The following is a 17,881-nucleotide window of genomic DNA, read 5'->3' on the forward strand; positions in this document are numbered from 1 at the left end:
CTTCGGCTTGGGTTCAAAATAAATTGTTTGGCAAGCGACTGGCGCTAACGCGACCGTTCTGACCTAGCCGGCCGACCAGAAAAACAACAGCCCTGTTTGCTTCACAGACAATTCTTTCGCTCACGAACACTGTCACGATTTGACGCAAATTGGAGGCCGCATTCACAATCACCCGACCGCCCCCTGTCCTCATATCATCGCCATTGATCTGCACCTGCCAAGCACCGTAGACTCTCTGTCGTGTGGAACTTTCGCCCGTATCCTTCTCCATGACTGCTGTCGCATCTCCACCTAGTGTGCAATCGGGGTCTCGCTTGGGATGGTACAGCACTGGTGACGGAGGACAAGGAGCCCTCTCTTCGATGAACACCGACGAAGTGTCACGGATGTTCATGCCAAGGAAACACGTTCAACGGTCGAATTCCTCATCCTCGCTTGGGTCAACTGCCTCTACGAACACTGTGTCCAGCAACAATTCACAAGATATCCATGCTGGACAGGTCTCCAACGGTGAATCCGGTACCTGGTCATCAAAACCAAAGTCTACCCGCAAAGTCTGGCCAAACTCCAAAGCCGAACCAGTCTCGGGAGTTTCAACTGCACGATCCCAAGCGGGCCCTGCATTCTCGTCCGGACCAACTGCCTCATCCACAATGTCTGCGATTCACCAGCCATCCTCTATTGTCCCGTCACAGCACATGCTTCAGTCCTCTCAACAGAATGGGGTCCGACAGCAGCCCAACGGACAATCTGCGGACCCCCCCAGCTATCTTGGCCCTTACGCCAATGAACCAAACATTCGAGAAGAAACAGATAAATGTGCCCTTTTACCCTGAAGTTTTACGGATCGGCCGCCAGACGAACGCGAAAACAGTTCCTACCCCATTGAATGGCTTCTTTGATTCAAAGGTCCTTTCTAGGCAGCACGCTGAGATATGGGCCGAGAAAGCTGGCAAAATTTGGATCCGCGACGTGAAGTCATCAAATGGAACTTTTGTCAACGGACATCGATTGTCACCCGAGAATCGAGAGTCAGATCCCCACGAGTTACGGGAAAACGATACGCTTGAGCTAGGAATCGATATTGTCAGCGAGGATCAAAACACCATTGTCCATCATAAGGTCTCTGCTAAAGTTGAGCACGCCGGTCTTTATGGATCCACCCCTAACATCCTTGACCTAAACTTTGGAGATTTGGATCCTGCATCTGGGGGCGGACTTCTACCTTCACCCCTCAGCCAACCGCTTTCGCACATGCGCGGCCGATCTGGTAGCAATGCGAGCAATCGTTCTGCCCAGAGTGCTGCCAGCAATCAACTCAACGTTATGCACCAACAACGTCAAATGAACTACTGGAACTCCCCCATATCCGTTGAACAGGTGGTCAAAAGACTTACGGTAAGCTTCCGGATGAGAGTTGATTGTTGCGAGTTCTTATTCTAACATTATCTCAGAACGAGTTGAAGCAAGCCAAACAGCAGTCTCAAGATCTTCGCCAAACAGACGATTTCTTGACAGCGATCAGACAGCCAGGTTATGCTGAGAAGGAAAGATTGAACAAGCCGTCGCCTCTCGAAGGTAATCCTTCCCGCCAACTTAACGGACGCCCGAAAATGCCCCGCGTCGATTCTTTCTCCAGATTCTCAGACCCACCCGCTCCTCCACCTCAACAACCTCTCCCCGAAAAGCCAGATGCTCCCCCACGTAGTGGATCGGAGTCGTTCTCGCCCCTGAAGCGCAGTGATACGGATAAAGCCAAGTCTATGTCTACAAGTTCTCCCGTCTCTCGCGAATCAAGTCAGATCTTGTCTCTTATTGAGGCATTGTCAATTGCCAAACGCGAAATTGATACTCAGGGCACTCGTATCAAGGAACTCGAAGATCTCCTTCGCGAGGAGAAAACTGCGCGTGAATCTGCGGAAGACAAGGCCAAGAAGTTGGAAACCCCTACCCCCGCAGAGGAAGAAATTAAAACCGAGAAGGCCCACCAGGAAGCTCTGGAGGAAGGACTTTTCGTCAAACAAGAACAAGACGGCGTCAACTCCACCGGAGAACCAAACGGTACCATACTGTGTTCAGAGGTTCCCTCGCTCCCCGAAAACAAAGAGGCGGAGTTTTCAGCAAAAGCACACGCCGAGCAATTGCAACGTCGTCTTGATACCATGGCCGGAGAGATGGAAGAGATGCGAAAGCAGATGGCGTCTTTCAGGGAGCGTGCCGAAACCGCCGAGGACGAGACAGTCCAGTCGAGAAAGTCTTTGGCAGAGATGATCGAAACTCTCCGCCAAGAACGTATCGAAAAAGCGGCAGCCACAGCCACCGAGGTCAAGACGGATGGATCCAATGATGATCCAACAAAGTCTATTTTCGACCATTCGATTCTAACCGAGAATGGCGTTGCAGAAATTGGCACCCCAGCACAGAATTTTGATCCCGGATCTGTAAAGAGCCAAGAGGAGGACCCGACTTCAAATGTTACAACTTCCTTACAACGGCGTCAATACCTTGAGGAAGCAAGTCCCTACGCATCCATATTCGGAGTGGTTCTCCTCGGGGTCGGATTAATGGCCTATCTCAACGGGTGGCAAAAGTTGGACAAATAAACCGATTCCGGCTACATCTTACTCCTCGTTTGACCCACATTAATGATTGCTTTCCTGCAAAATCCGGCGTCTTTCATTGCTGATTAGCCAGCATGGTATTTTTCATCCCGACGACTCTTTCCATCTGACGATTTGATTTCCCTGTATTCTAGGCATGGCCTGCTGGCTGAGGCACCTAGTTGATTGATACTTCTGGGGTTCGGTGTTGGTTTCCATGGCCGTCATATCGCATAGTTGCATATTGTGACCTCTCAGTCTTTTATGTCATGAGCTCTTTCCAATTCGCGCCAATAACGATCCTTGGTGTCGAATGTCCTGATCCTTTCACACCGGGTTGAAATCGACCTTTTCCTTTTCCTGCAACGCCCCCTGTCTTCATATCCCTTGTCCCATCAGTTTAGCCCACACAGTCTTTATTTCTCATCTCTTTTTGAACTCTCTTGTCATCCTTTTCCTGCTTTGACCCTTCTTCTTTCGAGGCACTGGTATCCACTTTCTTCTCTGTACATGATGCACATTACCAAGGATGGTCATGACCTTGGCTCTGCTTTGATGCCGTTCAATTAAATCCTTTTAACGAGCACTATCGATCATGTCATGATAGTGCAACATTTCTAGTTCTTTTCCTCGATCTCGTATGCTTCACTATAGCGAGCGCAATGTCTTATTGCCAATTGAGCGATTGCACATGTGTCTCTGAGCGTAGATTCGTTTAGTATGTAAACGGCGGCTGGTTCGGTTGCCAAAAACTGTCGGAACTTGAAGCTATCATATCATTTGCAGATGTCTATAATTTGTAACTAAGAATGAAAGTTGTTCTTCAGCCTTCTACTAGGATAATGGTATAATCCGGGGCGTTCACTACAAAGTTGTAACAAGATACGGCATGGCCAGATCTCAGCTTACTGTCATACAGCATACTATCGCATATTGAAGATTGTACTTATCGAATTGTACTAGTATGAATATCAAATCGGCGACAGAAATACAGACATAATATTCAATCATTCAATCAACAGGGGACAACTTGAACATGAACGACAGGTCAAAGTGTAATACTAATACGTATACCTAGCACATTAAAGGATGAAAACCATCGTGCCGCCCATTTACCATCCACGCTGTTGACCACTAGCAGTTTTATTCTCATAATCAGAACTTCTCACACGGGGATCCAACTTGTTTAGAAGGTTAGAGCTGTGTGGACCGGAAGATCTTCTCTGGGTATTCGAGCTGCCCCCGGCGGCGGCAGTGCCACCGAATCCCTGCTGTTCGGCACGGCTATTGAGCTCAGATTCGCCGCGACTCTCCATCTGGTTGGTCATATTGGAGCCCGCATTACTGCGAGTGTTGTAGCCGTGGCTACCGCCGAGGTTGGTGTCATCGGCCCTATCACCCATACCGGAAGCTCCATACTCCGAGGTGGAAGCACCCATTTGACCAGTATTCAGTTCGTTAGAACCGTACCCTCCAGCGTAGCTCGATTTATAAGTCGTGGAATCAGTCTTGGAGTTTCCAATCCCCATGCCCGAATCATAGCCCCCGGAAGGTCTATCGGATGAGGCAAAATCGCTCGTATCTTTCGTGTAATCACGATAGGCTCCAGTATCAGGACTACTGGTATCGTGACTACTAATAGCACCAGTAGTGCCCATAGTACCCGAGCCATACGTATTGGCAGTGTCTATTGAGGTTAATAAACGGTGCGTTTGATAATGTTGCATTATCAAATACCTCGCATGGTATCCATCCCACTCGAATTGCGATTAGTGCCACTCTCATAGCTACCAGATCCATGGTTTGCTGTAGTGCCCATCGTGTTCGAGCCCATCGTATTTCTCAAGTCAATTTTCTTAGAGTCGTTGAAGCCACCAGCACCATATCCGCTAGAGCCGTAGTCCCCAGTATTCCCAGTATTCCCAGTGGCACTTGCACTAGTGTTCATGGTGTTGTCCTTACTCATTCTGGGGTTATGAGTACTCCTATCTTGGGTATTGGTACTATATGTATCACGATTCTCGGAGCCCATGGTAGACGAGTTGTACTGGCCATGGTTGTTTTCAATATTCTGGTTTGACGAGTCATAGGATGATCCCTTGTGGTCATTGTGACCAGTGAGAGCATCCTTGACCTTGTGCATCAAATTCGACATGGCGAGGATGATTTTATGACTCGTGCTTAAAATGATTTCGGTCGAAGTTGGACTTGAAGGTGGGATAAATCCAGGGCTTATATACTAGTAGTTGGTAGAGCTTGAAATACTTAAAAATTGAGCAATCGGTGGAACCTTGAAAACTAGTAGGGATACCACTCAGAGACCTGACCAATAGATAATATATACATCCATGGATACTCACCAGTTCACTTCGATCCATTGTAAAATTGCCGCATTCTGAAATCAGTGGCGCCATAACGCGGGGTGGAAAAGATGGGAGGGACCATTCAGGTTGGGAGATTTTCCATTCAGTCTTTTTGAAAGCTCAATGACGGTATGTAAGATGCTGAAACGGCCACCTTCCAGCGAATAACTGAACCATCCATGTCATCTAACGTCATGAACTATGAAGGCTAGACCAAGCCCCGCCACTGGACAAAGCTCAATTGTATCCCCGCCTCGAAATCGCGTGGAGATGAGACCCGCGGAAGCACGAGTGGAAACTTGCTCTTGCAGGTAATGTCATATTTCCATGGGTCAATTAATAGGCAATATGATTTCTCAATGGTCATGATACTATACGTGGATACGCAGTGACATCATGCGCAGTGGCTTGTGTCGAACTTTCGCTGGTACTTTCTTTTCTTTCCCCCCTTATTCGCATTGTCTAGGTCTGCTCTGCTAAACCAAATTTACGTGGCTGAGTAGAAGCAGCCAAGTGTTTATATGGCATTTTGTTGAAATTGGAGTACTGACTAGTATACGTCATGTTAGCGGGCACTGCTGTACCACTGTGGGGGGGGCACTAAACTGTGCATAGTTGAGTGGAGAAGCAACAGTTGTCCTCATCTCCGGGGCAGAAAAAGTGAGTATGTGAGCGTTTGGAGCGTTTGATTAGGTTATATGTAGCCTCCTTAATCATGAGAATCAGATTTCTAGTCTCAAAGCTTTTAATTAACACTACCGTGATTGCGATGTCATGGTTATCCTATGAAAAACCCTAACTAGGGTACGTAGTACCCTGGTAAAGACTCGGACGTGGGTCGGTCCCGAGAGTGGGACTGGGAGATCCGCGTCAACTAGTCAGCTAGTTCTAGATGTAGATAATCCGTACATGGTGCCTAGTTCTTTGAATCACGGAATATGGAGACTGTTGATAAGATATCAATACAATGATACCTTTAGGTAGAACTGTGAATATATCCTCATGACCAGACAACGTGATCAAGTAACATGACCTTGGCAAGTCTGCCTCAGGCATGACAAACAATGCCGTCACAAGGTGGTTACCTAATCACGGGAGCTTTCTCCACTCACTCCGTACTGACTTAGACAACTCGAACTTCTGTGCATCCACTGTGCCCCTCTCCCCTTTTTGTATTCTGGGCGAGTGTTAGTTTATGTTTTGACTGTGACTGTCGTTTCGTTGTTTTATCGCTTAGCGGTGCTGCTCATTGTCCTCGATGAGTGGCCGCCTGTTCGCTATACGCCAACCGTTGGATTGGTCGACCGTCCCATCCGTCAGCCGTTGTGATACAACGGGAGTTCCAGGCAAATCATCTACTGGGCTCCTTCGACATATCCGTCTGCCCTTCTCTCCAATTCTCTAGATTTCCCGATTCTCACACCACTGCCAGAGATGCGGTCACCACGCCTTCTTCTGGTACTCTTCTGCCTAATCTTCTTCCCTATTCTTTTGACCCTCTACTCCGCCTTCTCCTCGTCAAAGGTCGCAACCCCAAATACGCTCGCTGGACGCTCGTCCGGGCTGCATGCCTTGTTTTCTTTCAATATCCCCACCTCTCTCTTCCCCCCCTCCGCCATCATCAGCCTCACCGATGACAACTCAACTTTCTTCCTCGCCCGCCCCGCAGCATTCGGCCCACTTTTGCCGGGCAAAGGTTTGAGTGGCCGGCTCTGGGTAGGCAGTGGCTTTGGAGAGCCAGGACTTGCTACGGCGTCAGAGGGCGAGCTGGGCTGCTCCGATATTCCCGGATGGGGTGAAGGTAGTGGCCATAAAAACCAGGATGCGCCCCCAAGGGGCACGGAACAGAAACCAAGCAGACCCGGCAGTGGTACGATAGACGATGCTGCTGTTCCACAAACTCGGCCCCGGCTTCCATCGCAGGTGGAGTCCAACCGTCCGACCGACCGCCATGATGGCGCTTCCCACTCCACGAATGATGGGACCGACGACTATTTGCATCATCCTCTACCGGAATCCGGCGCGTCAGGTGCGGGGCCGACCCGCAAATATGGCGACTACATACAAAGCAAGCAATACACCCACGCCGACATCCAGTCGCTGCAAGAAATGGCCGAGATCCAGGGAAATGTTGTGCTACTGAGTCGCGGTGGCTGTGGATTCCTGGAGAAGGTGAAATGGGCCCAACGCCGAGGCGCTATGGCGGTGATAGTAGGAGACGATACCCGCGGCGGCAACTTGGTCACCATGTATGCCCGTGGTGATACGTCGAATATTACCATTCCAGCCCTATTTACTTCTCATACAACTGGTCATCTTCTCTCGTCATTGATACCGGGTCATTCGGGCGCAGCCCATGGGGGTGGAGATGTTTTGAAATCGCTCCAGGCAAAGCTTGCTGGTCAGGCCGATGCCGATTTGCGGAAAACCACAGCAACTACGACTTCGGTTGCGGTGTCTATGCCTACAGCCTCTTCTATGAGCTCGTCTACACTTAATGAGCGGCCTGCTGCTGCTACTCAGCCCAGTAACGGCTTTTTCCGCACGCTCGGCTCTTTGCTAGGGTTGTGCAATCGACATGGAGGTTCCAAAACCGTTGGTGACAGCAGACGCCCGCCGAGTAGCGGCAACCTGGATTGGATGAGGCTTGGATCCTGGGACTCCGCTAGCTCTCGATCGCAATCCTCCAAGGGTCGCAAGGAGAAATCCCGTTATCGTGCCAAAGCTGACGACAAGTCAAGCAGCCCTCCGATCGGTCTCGTATCTGAAAGTATTGATAGTGACGACTTCGTCATTGGAGTTCAAGACTGGAGAGACCCCGATTTAATGCCCCCACGCGGAAGTGCACTACCATTACCTAGTACCTCTACAAGTGGAAATGAAGGCTTGAAGACTTCAGCTCCTGATAACGACATTGAATCAGGCGCCAACATCCTACGTGGTGGAAGTATCACCCCCGGTAGTGGTGAATATCAGAGCATTGACAAGTCCACCGGTAACATCCATGACGCCAAGGTGAAAGAGTTGGGGAAGGAGCCCAATGCTGCAAAAGAAGAATCTAGCCAAGCTGGCACGGGGTGGTTCTCGAGTCATTTCGGCTGGGGCGACGAAGATTCAAATCAAGCGGCTCAGCCATCTGCTTCTCCCTTGGTAAAGAATCTACCTATCAACCAGAAAACCCAGACTGCAGCCCAGTCGTCAGCAACCGCGAACCCCATGTTTACAGAGCATGAAGGCCTCTGGGTCACGTTGACGCCCACCAGCATGGCAACTAGCCCATTCTTCGACACCCTCCTAGTCCTTGTCATTAGTCCGCTGCTGACATTGACTGTTGTATACGCTTTGTTATTACTTCGATCCCGAATCCGGCGACGTCGCTGGCGCGCTCCGAAGTCTGTTGTTGAACGCCTTCCCGTTCGAACATACCACACAATTGCCAGCATCTCGTCCTCTTCTAGTTCTAGCTCTCTACGGAACACTAGTCCTGGGCCTGTCACACCGGCCTCTCCACTTCTTGGCAGTGGAAATCTACCAGGCGCGTCTCGACCAACGCGGCCACGCTCTCAGACTATTGCCGGGATGACCGTTGACTCACCAATGACACCCAAGGAAGAGAAGTCAAACAGTTTACAGTCTGGCTCTGTCCTATGGCGTCGTAAATATACTGGTAGACAGGTGGAATGTGTTGTTTGCCTCGAGGAATATATTGATGGACAAAGTCGGGTGATGAGTTTGCCCTGTGGGCATGAATTCCATGTTGAATGCATGTAAGTGACTAATCTCAACGACCCTACTCAACGTTGGATATCTGTATTAATTTATTCTAGTACTCCGTGGCTCACAACCCGACGACGAACATGCCCGATTTGCAAAGGAGATGTTGTTCGTTCGTTAGCGCATTCTTCCGGCGATGACTCCCGTGAGCAAAACGAAGAATCCACCGAGGGTCATATTCAGACGCCGAATGTGCATTCAGAATCTTCGTCCGCTCCCCTTCTCATTGCCAGCATGAGTGACGATGTGGACACCGAACAGCATGCGGGTCTTGATGGCCATGCTAGCTCTGCACCACAATCAAGCTGGAGGAATCTCGCAACTCTCAGCTTTTCCGCTCTCAGTGGTGATACCATTTGGCACCAGGCTCGTGCGGACCGGAATCGCTAACGATATGGAGAACCGCCTAATCATACATCTATTTCTCTGTAGCCACACCGTGGTACTTGCTCTCACCACTTTCACGCATGTTGTATTAGCGATTGTTCGATTCCCTTATGATTTGATTTGCAGGGCGTTTAGCGGGAACATCTCGGAGTGCTTTGCAGTTGCAAATCACGGGCGAGCATTGTTGCGGCGGCTGGAATATGCCGCGGGTCATTCGTTTGTAATATCTCTTCGTTTGAATTGAAGACTCTTAGTGGATACCCTTGCACTCAAGATTTACCGCCTCCCCTTTGACTGAGATTCTTTGTCTTCTACTCGTATCAGTACGTAGTTCAAGGAACACTGTATAAAGCTAAGTGGCTCTCTGTGTTCAACTATTCCTATTACTATAACTATTACTATAACTACCTAGGAATGACTATGAAATGTACCTGCTTACTGGCACAACACGGTATTGCCTGGCTTCCCAAAATCACAATGGCGCCTACCTCCAGACTCTCTCACCTTCCTTCCGTCTGGCCACTGTTTACTACTTGACTCTTCCTCACTCTCTTCTTTGCTTTCATTTTTACTTGTCTCTTTGCTCTCCTCTTTTTTCACCTCTTGCTCCTCCCCCACGTCTATCTCAGGCTCAATCATGTCTTCGTCCACGTTGAGGCGCAGAGATCGTGCGGCGCGGCATCGAATTGAGCACCAGTGTGACCCAAGTACAGTTCACGGTTATGTCGATAACCCCGTTCTTCAACATGGCCCGAGGTATTCTGGCCCACAGAATCCCCCGGGATACTACCAATCCAATCCCTACTCAGTTTATCCTTACCGGCCTCAAAATCCCTATTACATCCCAGGTAGACCCCCATATGACGGCCGAGGGAATGGTTATCAATATCAGTGCTATCAATCCTACCAACCTTCGCTACACTACTCAGGCTCTACACCTGCTCCCAATCCACCTGCTCCAAATGCTCCGGGGTATTACCAAGGAACGCCATTTACTCCCGGGTTTAACTCTTCTGGCTACTATTTCCAACCGAGTCCAGTCTATCAACAAAATCAGTTTCAATACCCAGCTGAGATGCCCGCTATGCCTCCGTACGAGTCATATCCGAACATAAGATTTGAAGGCCATGGCTCTCGAATCTCCGAGGCGAATCACCCTCAGATATTGCATCCATTCGCTCCAGCTACTCATCCTTATCCACAGTCTCGACCTTTGGTGCCTACCGTGGCCCCCTTTCAGCCATCATCGACAAAAAAGGTCCAAATGACGGAAAAGCATAACCCTCTGAGATCCGAACACCCCAGTTCTCAGATGCCAAGCCTCGAGGAGCCAGTCCCAACAATGCGACTGAGTATGGACGATTTTCCCGCGCTCCCAAAATCTCAGGCCAGCGCGGCGCCTCTGAAGGAAAAGCATGCCGCGAAGGCAATGGAGACACCAGGCCAGGGTAAAACAGTGGTGATCTCTATGAGTGAGGGTTCGAACATCTCACTTCATTCCCAAGCTACTCCCGCAATGGATCCCGGTTCTCGTTCAATCAAGCCCAAACAGGTTGGCGCCCTATCTCGAGTGAAAACAGACACAACCTCGGCTCAAGCAACCACGACCGCCAACCCCCAAGCATTCGAGGCTGGCCCTGTTAGTAGAGAGGGGCCAATCAAGCCGGTTAGTGTAGCTGGTGATAGTGCTTTGCCTGCAGGGCTAGCACGACCCGAGACAGGGCTTAGCCAGCGGCCAGCAAGTCATGGTCCTGTTTCTGATAGGACTTCTACGACTTCTGAAGGCTCGAATACTGGCTTCACTCACAGCCATGACGTCTTGGCTCCAGTTCGCGCTCCACCTGGTATCAAATGTTCAGATGAATGTAGGTTGCAAAATCTCATAGTCATGGAGTCTGAAGCTGAGTTCATGGACCCAGTTACAGTGGATCAGGTCGGGCGATGGACTGAAACGCGTCGACGTGAATATATCGAGAACTGGAACACGCCTAAAAGGGGATTGCAAAGGGATGTTGAGTTTTGTCGCATGCCGCCTGGGACAAAATTCTATGGTTCTGAATCAATTAATGCTTCTAGCTCTTCTCTGGCCCTCGACAATGAGAAAGAATACAATCATATCCTGTGGAACCCAAGGCACTGGTTCTGGGATACACCATCGACTTTTCGAATGTCGCCTACTCACGTCATAGCCGCGGACCCCCAAACGCAGCAACTAGTGTCTGTCTTCGAAATTGCTTGCAAGAGATTGGGGAGTTATATTGATGGATACTCTAATTTTCAAAAACCCTCGGTTCTCCCTCCGACTGGACATCGTTATGTAAAGGGCTGCACCCCACGGCACCATGCTAACTGGTTGGATTGTCGAGGTATTCCTGACTGGAATATTGCAGAGGTTTGCAATAACCTCCTAATTCATCAAGACTTTCGAAACAACGCTTGCCATGTGCCATACATGGGACCACCGGGGACCAGTTATCCACGACCCTATCGAGATTCACGTAAAGCCACGATACCTCGTATGGACATGACCACTCCCTTTCATTCCTCCCATCATCTAGATCATTATCCACAGCCTTTCTCGGCAAATCCTGGGAGTTCAGCACAGATACAAAGGGTTATGGTTAGCCCAAGTTGCCACTGGGATCCTGTCGACTACCCTGCTCAGACCTATTACACTGCCTATTCAGACATGCATAATAACGAAATGATTCAGCAGTCGACGGATTCTGTTGAGAACCTGGCATCCTATTATGATTTTCTCGAGGGTGCAAGCAGAACCGAACCCCCGCGCATTACGATCGAGGCATGGGAACCAGATCAAACCCCACGACCCTCCTTCGCAAGTTGCGTAATAAGCCCCCGTTCTCTTCGGGGTAGAGATTGCACGGATACCATCACTGACTCGAGTACCTTTATTGACTCAATCCCCGAGGAGCGTCCCCCACGCCCGCCCCACGCTGCTGCCCGTGGTATTGCCCTCGCTCGCTATGGAACGCAAGCCCCTGATGGGTCTCCTAGCCCTCTCCCTCGAAGCCGCAGCAGACGACGACGGGGATGATGACATATTTCAAGTACTATCTGACAACGACAATGCACCTGGAGCCGGCGAGAGAACCACCATCTCCATTTGTGTTTACAGTTCAATGTCTTCTCGTCCGATGTTCCGTCCGATGTTTCGAGCATAAGGCTTGGAGGGTTACAGCTGGAAATCACAATTTCACAATTTGCCTGAAAGATTGTTGACATTGTTTCATTCCCTCGAGGGACCTGGCAGTCGCGATAAGCAGGATGGATACTCAGTGGGAATTCTAAATTTTGAACGTGAAAATGTTTGGGTTAAAGCCCAGTCTGTCTACCTTTGCACCATGTACAGGAATGTCTATCCGAGATGAAAGCAAGTGTTTAGTATTTGAAGTTTGAAATTGTTCGTCACGCCCATCTCGGTAAATCCCTTTTAGTAGGTGGTATCTAAGGTTGATTACACGGGACACCTAAAGCTCTTTCACGAACGGCACCAGGGCCCAGCTTGTGGTCTCGAAAGACATGGATGATGCTCCATGATGTAAAGAGGCAAAAGTCACATATTAACATAGTATTATTGCTATCAATCAGCAAGGAAAACGAGCCATCAAAAGGGGTAGACATTGAAGATCGATATGGGTTTCTCCAAATGCTCAAGTCCCATCACAAAAAAGCTCGATACCAGCGCGGGAAAGTGAATTACTAAAGAAAAGCGAGGATCATGCATTGCAAGGAGAATGCATCGCCTCGTGAAAGAAGTGTAGAAAAGGGGGGACAAATCGCCCAAAATTCGAAGGAAGGTAGCCCACAAGCAGCATCAGGAGCAAGGAAGGATCGCAGAAGGTATGAGAGCAGGCGGGAAGAAAAAGTTTGCCAAATTCGATCGCCAGGACACCGTATAACTTGCGGGCTAGTGTATTGCGAGCCATATTACAAATAGAACGGCACAGAAAGGGTCATACAGGAAGAGATGAAGGGAAAAAAGGGTCTGCGTCATAATGGGTTTAGTTGATCTAGCAGGAGACAAGGTTGATGTGATGGTCATTCAATGCGGCGCATGCGAGCATTGTACGGTGGGGGTGGAAAGCCGTGCTGGCGATGGGAGAAGAGCGGTTGTGGTGAAGGAAGCTCGAGTAGGGCTCGAAAGAGGAGAGATAGGTTCCGTCGACATTGTAAGTCTTGACCTCGTGGCGGTTTGTTCCCCTGGAGATATAAGTTAGTAACAACATTCATAGGACGACAAAAAATGAAGAACATACATGCTAAATACGGGAGCATGCTCGTGGACACTCAATGTGCGAAGTGTGTCCTTGGTAGCGTAGATGGTTGAAAGCGCATGGTCCATGCGAAGATCCCAGAGTCGAATCTCGCCGTTGCGGCTGCCGGAAATGAGCTCGCGCAAGCCGCCACGTTGCATATGAACATTTGTAATCCATTGTTTGTGTTCACGCCAGACCTTGACCATAGAAGTGGTCGGCTTCAATCGCTGATCGAAGACTCTGACGGCTCCGTCACCGAATCCAGCAACAAAGATATTACCAGCAACTTGATCGGATGTTAAAGATGTGATGCAGGAGCCGGAACGTGCGGGGATATCCTATTTGCAAGATAGAGTCAGTCACCATATCGAAGAATTGTATAGTCGAGAGACGGGACTCACGTTTGTGCAGACTTCAGTTGCAGCATTCCACACTCTAATGACCTTGACATCGCCCGCAACGAGAGCCTTGCCTTGACCTTGCTGCCAGTCCAGCACAAGTCCGGCATTTCGGTTGCTGGGAAGGAGTTCTGGCAAGGCGCGGAACGCGGTAACGACTTCGATACGCCCGGAAAACTCGTAGTTGCGGTAAAGCTTCAGTACACCGTCAGAAGAACCAGTCAACAGTAGTGCTTGGTCATCTTCGTTGATGTATCGAACTTCATTGATCTTTGATCCAACTGGGTTGCCGTTAGAAAACTGGTTCAGTCGCCTGTGAGTCTGCCAATCCCAAATTCTAGTGGAAAAAATAATAATCAGTAATGGAGAATAAATGCCGAAAAATATCTATGGAAAACCCACGCGATGGTGTCACGATCATCTGCAACAGCAAGGTGATCCTCAAATTGATGGAAGCACATCTTCAAAGGCTGGCTGCTATTAGTAAGGAGTGTAGTTGAATTATCCCATCGGCTCGTGCCGGCCTTGCTCTTCAAAGGTTGGGTTTCCGCAATGATCTTTTCGTTGCGGCCGCGTCTCCAGAGACGCTCGTTGTAGTCGGAGCTACCAGGCTCGTCAGGCTCGTTGGGTTTCATCTGGGGCTCGCGGAAATACTTCGAATAGGTAAGCAAAGGTTAGAAACGCAAATAAGAATTTGATGATTTGGAATTACCTCTGTAGACCAGTCCAAGAATCTGCTTTTTAGTGGGATCATCGGCGCTACTTCTGGGTTCTTGGCTTCAAAGCCTCGAGATCTCGGGACAGGAGCGTGGTGATATGCGGTAGCTGGAGCGACTTGATCGTTGACTTCTGGAGGGCGAGTCCATTCAGGGGGCGCGCGGCCACGAGGGGTGATGGGCATGCGGCTCTTAGTGGGCGAAGATGGGGGTGAGCTGTCGGACCCTTGCTCTCCTGATCCCGAGCCAAATGCAAGGTTTCTGAGAGGAAGCAGCAACACTGGCGGTCCGTCGGAAGCCAAGTGACAGATAGCCTTCTTGTTTGGCGGATGCCGCTGTCGAAGACGGCGGAGTCGAAGGAGGCGCAGTCTTCTTTGCTTCCGGTCGCTCATAAAGTTGAAGCTTTTGCGAGAGGCGATATGTGAGGTCAAGGATCTCAATTCTGGTTTTGTCAGCTACCATCGCCATTGGTGACTCTAGAAGAGCCAAGTGGATGAAGTCGACGATGGCACCAGCATCCCGAGAAATATCGGGATGAGGGTCAACAGAAAAGATTAAGACTTGTTTCCACAGAGCCCCAAAGGTGGTGTTGCGAGAGAGCTGGTGCTGTTTCGACTCGGAGACTTGGTCATTCTTTGAAGTCTCTGATCGACCAGTCTCAATTTGAAGCCGATTCACCAGTGACTTTTTCTCATCTTGCAACTCGTCATATGCAGCCACCAGAAATTTATTTTGGTGACGTTTGACGAACGTCGAGAAGAACACAAGAAGCTCTTTCCGCACAAGGACGCTGCCGTCTGTTGACATAGGTAGAACGGATAAGGCCAGCGACTCCTCAATTTGTGCAACTTGATCTGTTAAGTCGGGGATACCAAGGAAAGTTGTGACCGCGTGAAGCATCGCCGCTCGAACCTCGGGGACCGGATCAAAGTTCAATTCACATAGCTTTGAAGGGGCGGCAGAGCGGATACCCATCCATTTCGCTTCGGGGAAGTCGCACCAAAGCATGCTGAGACACAAGCATGACCATTGCCGCAAAAGCGGGTTCTCGACATCCCCCAGGTGTCTTAGACAAGAATCAAATAGTTCGCCAGACAAGCAAACATTCTGGCCTTGGGGATAGTTTTTGCAGAATATCGAGACTATGAATGCGCACATGGCGCGGTGCTCACTGGCGTTGCCGACGGGAATGGGCGACGACGGATTAAGTATGGAGATAAAATAATGGATGCCGTTATCTTTCAAAAGATCGTTTTGGACAGTATGGTCGACGGCCATAATTCTTGCCCAGATGAAGACCATGACTGGCTTGAGCTCTTGTGCAGCCGACTGCAGCAGCTTGACGACGTAGGGGAAGATACCGATACTGAGGGCGAGATGGACAGCCCATGGCCCCAGATCCAGAAATTTGCTGAGTAAGATCAATGCTCGCAATCGGTGTGCTTGACTGAGAAGTACCTGTAGTACGATAGGTAGTTGATCTGGCGGATTCTTTTCAGTGGGACCAGAAGAGAGATAGACTTCGAATGCAGTGAGCTGTTCCGCGAAAAATGTGGAATGCTGGTATTCATACTGCCGGCGGCCTTCTTCCTGATCAATTAAAGCAGGCAGCTGCGAGAGTACCATTTCAACGGCAAGATCCCAGCTCTTCCATAAGGGGTGATGATGAGTCTCTGGCAGTTCTGGCGTCGAGATTGGATGGCACTTATACGTGCGCATAATTCGTTCGCTGAGCAAGAAATTACGGAAGAGAGCTGCAACCATGAGGTCCTGCCGGAAAAGCTTCTTGAAGAGGGCGCGGGGAAGGGTGTTCCATGCGATGGTATCGGTAATAGCGGTAAAGATCCAGTTGAGTTCTCCGAGCGGACTGCGACGATCCTGGAGACGACCGGGAACATGGAAATCATCGATTGATATATCCGTCCGGAGTGGATTTTGTAGAATGAAGAAGCGCAAAGCAATCTCGATTGGGGTTGTTAGACAGCAAGAGAAAAGATCTGCGGGAAGATCTGGGTTGGTAGGAAGCGACTCGTTCTTCTGGCAAGCCGCAAGAAGAATGCAGTCACCATAGTTCTGTACGATCGCGTTGGGATCTCTTTTCTTGGCTTCGGCATTCTCCTTCTCATGCTTCTCCACAAATGTATGGAAATTGGAGACGATATTGCCAGCATGGGACACATCGAAGACAAACAGACTTGGGCCAGCGAGCCAGGACTGCAGGTCGTAAAGGGGCACCGGGATGTATTGAGTATAGTTCTTGTTAAAGACCCATATTTCGCCAGATTGGGTTGGTAAAGGGACTCCATGACCATTGTAATGGAGAAGAACCCGTTCATCCTTAGCATTTCGACGCAGTGAAATACAAAACTTCTTGGTTTCATCCACAGATGGATCTAGATATTGTTTGTATCTTGTCCGAAGGCTGAGGGTTTCATACTGCTCTTGAAGCTTCTTGCCGATTTGTTCCATTATCTTGTTCTGTCCACCACCGGTAGTTGAGGTAGGATCCACCCAACATTCGAGTTTTGATGTTGGGTTTGTCTTGACGACATCTGGAGGGTCGACACCAATATTCAAACAAATCGCAAGGGCCGCTGACACAGTCTTCAATCGATCTTTCATGCGCCAGTCTTGACTAGGCCAGCTTCCAACGGGATCTCTGGGGATGCCATTCGTCTCGTGACGTTTTTCCGTGAAATACATATAGAAATTCTGAGAGTATGGATATTAGTTCCGATATCAACGCCGCATTCCACTGATCGGCACATTCTTACCGAGTGTAAGATCTTAAGGTATTCACTGGACGTGTACTCTTCCTGCCATCCATGTCGCATGGCAAAATCCTCTTCATCATCAGCCGATTTATCGAGTAGAGCACGACTCGGTCCATAGTCGCTTCGTGCTCGTTTCAGCATGGCTGGGCGGCTGGTCTCCGCCCTCCGTGGGGAGGGCCTACGCGGCTGCGGCGGCGTATCTACCGCCAGTGCCGCATTCTCACCGGCGGAGCTCGTGGGGCGAGCAGGTGGCGTCAAGGAGGGCTGTTTCTGCTCGACAGTGGTAAAGGAACGATGGTGGCTGCTCAGTGGAGCTGGAGATCTTTCGCGAGCGGGGATAGTTGAATCTAGCCCAGGGCCAAACGCGACTCGAACTGATTTGTTGGTGCGGCGGGGTTCGCTTGAACCATTCGTGGTTGCTTGGTGAGTATTCTCTTCCATTTCTGCGGTGGGATCCCTCATGTTGTAGAATCGGTCATCGTGTGACGTGAGAGGCGGGTGGTTAGGTAGGTAGGACGGTCGCGGGGGGATGAGTTGTCGGGCAGTCGAAGAGTGAGAAGCAGGCCCAAGGCAACGGCTCGATGCGTGT

General features: G+C 49.8%; 5 protein-coding genes across 5 annotated transcripts; 3 read left to right on the forward strand and 2 right to left on the reverse strand.

Annotated features, from left to right (window-relative positions):
- Window positions 1-269: 269 nt before the first annotated feature.
- Window positions 270-2,603, forward strand: N7533_006849 (uncharacterized protein; the record flags this gene model as incomplete). The annotated part of the gene is made up of 3 exons (XM_057103499.1): window positions 270-819; window positions 875-1,398; window positions 1,455-2,603. The coding sequence occupies 3 exons, from the start codon at window positions 270-272 to the stop codon at window positions 2,601-2,603; spliced, it is 2,223 nt and encodes a 740-aa protein (XP_056958456.1).
- Window positions 2,604-3,712: 1,109 nt separating this feature from the next.
- On the reverse strand, window positions 3,713-4,755 carry N7533_006850 (uncharacterized protein; the record flags this gene model as incomplete). The annotated part of the gene is made up of 2 exons (XM_057103500.1): window positions 3,713-4,287; window positions 4,338-4,755. 2 exons carry the CDS (start codon window positions 4,753-4,755, stop codon window positions 3,713-3,715), a joined length of 993 nt encoding a protein of 330 aa, XP_056958457.1.
- Window positions 4,756-6,397: 1,642 nt separating this feature from the next.
- N7533_006851 (PA and RING finger domain protein) lies at window positions 6,398-9,127 on the forward strand (the record flags this gene model as incomplete). The annotated part of the gene is made up of 2 exons (XM_057103501.1): window positions 6,398-8,730; window positions 8,791-9,127. 2 exons carry the CDS (start codon window positions 6,398-6,400, stop codon window positions 9,125-9,127), a joined length of 2,670 nt encoding a protein of 889 aa, XP_056958458.1.
- Window positions 9,128-10,388: 1,261 nt separating this feature from the next.
- On the forward strand, window positions 10,389-12,182 carry N7533_006852 (uncharacterized protein; the record flags this gene model as incomplete). The annotated part of the gene is made up of 1 exon (XM_057103502.1): window positions 10,389-12,182. One exon carries the CDS (start codon window positions 10,389-10,391, stop codon window positions 12,180-12,182), a length of 1,794 nt encoding a protein of 597 aa, XP_056958459.1.
- Window positions 12,183-13,158: 976 nt separating this feature from the next.
- Window positions 13,159-17,754, reverse strand: N7533_006853 (ubiquitin-binding TORC1 subunit KOG1; the record flags this gene model as incomplete). The annotated part of the gene is made up of 7 exons (XM_057103503.1): window positions 13,159-13,348; window positions 13,405-13,742; window positions 13,806-14,139; window positions 14,205-14,455; window positions 14,515-14,779; window positions 14,826-17,230; window positions 17,293-17,754. The coding sequence occupies 7 exons, from the start codon at window positions 17,752-17,754 to the stop codon at window positions 13,159-13,161; spliced, it is 4,245 nt and encodes a 1,414-aa protein (XP_056958460.1).
- Window positions 17,755-17,881: the final 127 nt, after the last annotated feature.

This window comes from Penicillium manginii (genome assembly GCF_028828005.1).
Source record: "Penicillium manginii strain IBT 31320 chromosome Unknown utg000005l:1.0-5665137.0:1.0-5668048.0, whole genome shotgun sequence".
Lineage (NCBI taxonomy): Eukaryota > Fungi > Ascomycota > Eurotiomycetes > Eurotiales > Aspergillaceae > Penicillium > Penicillium manginii.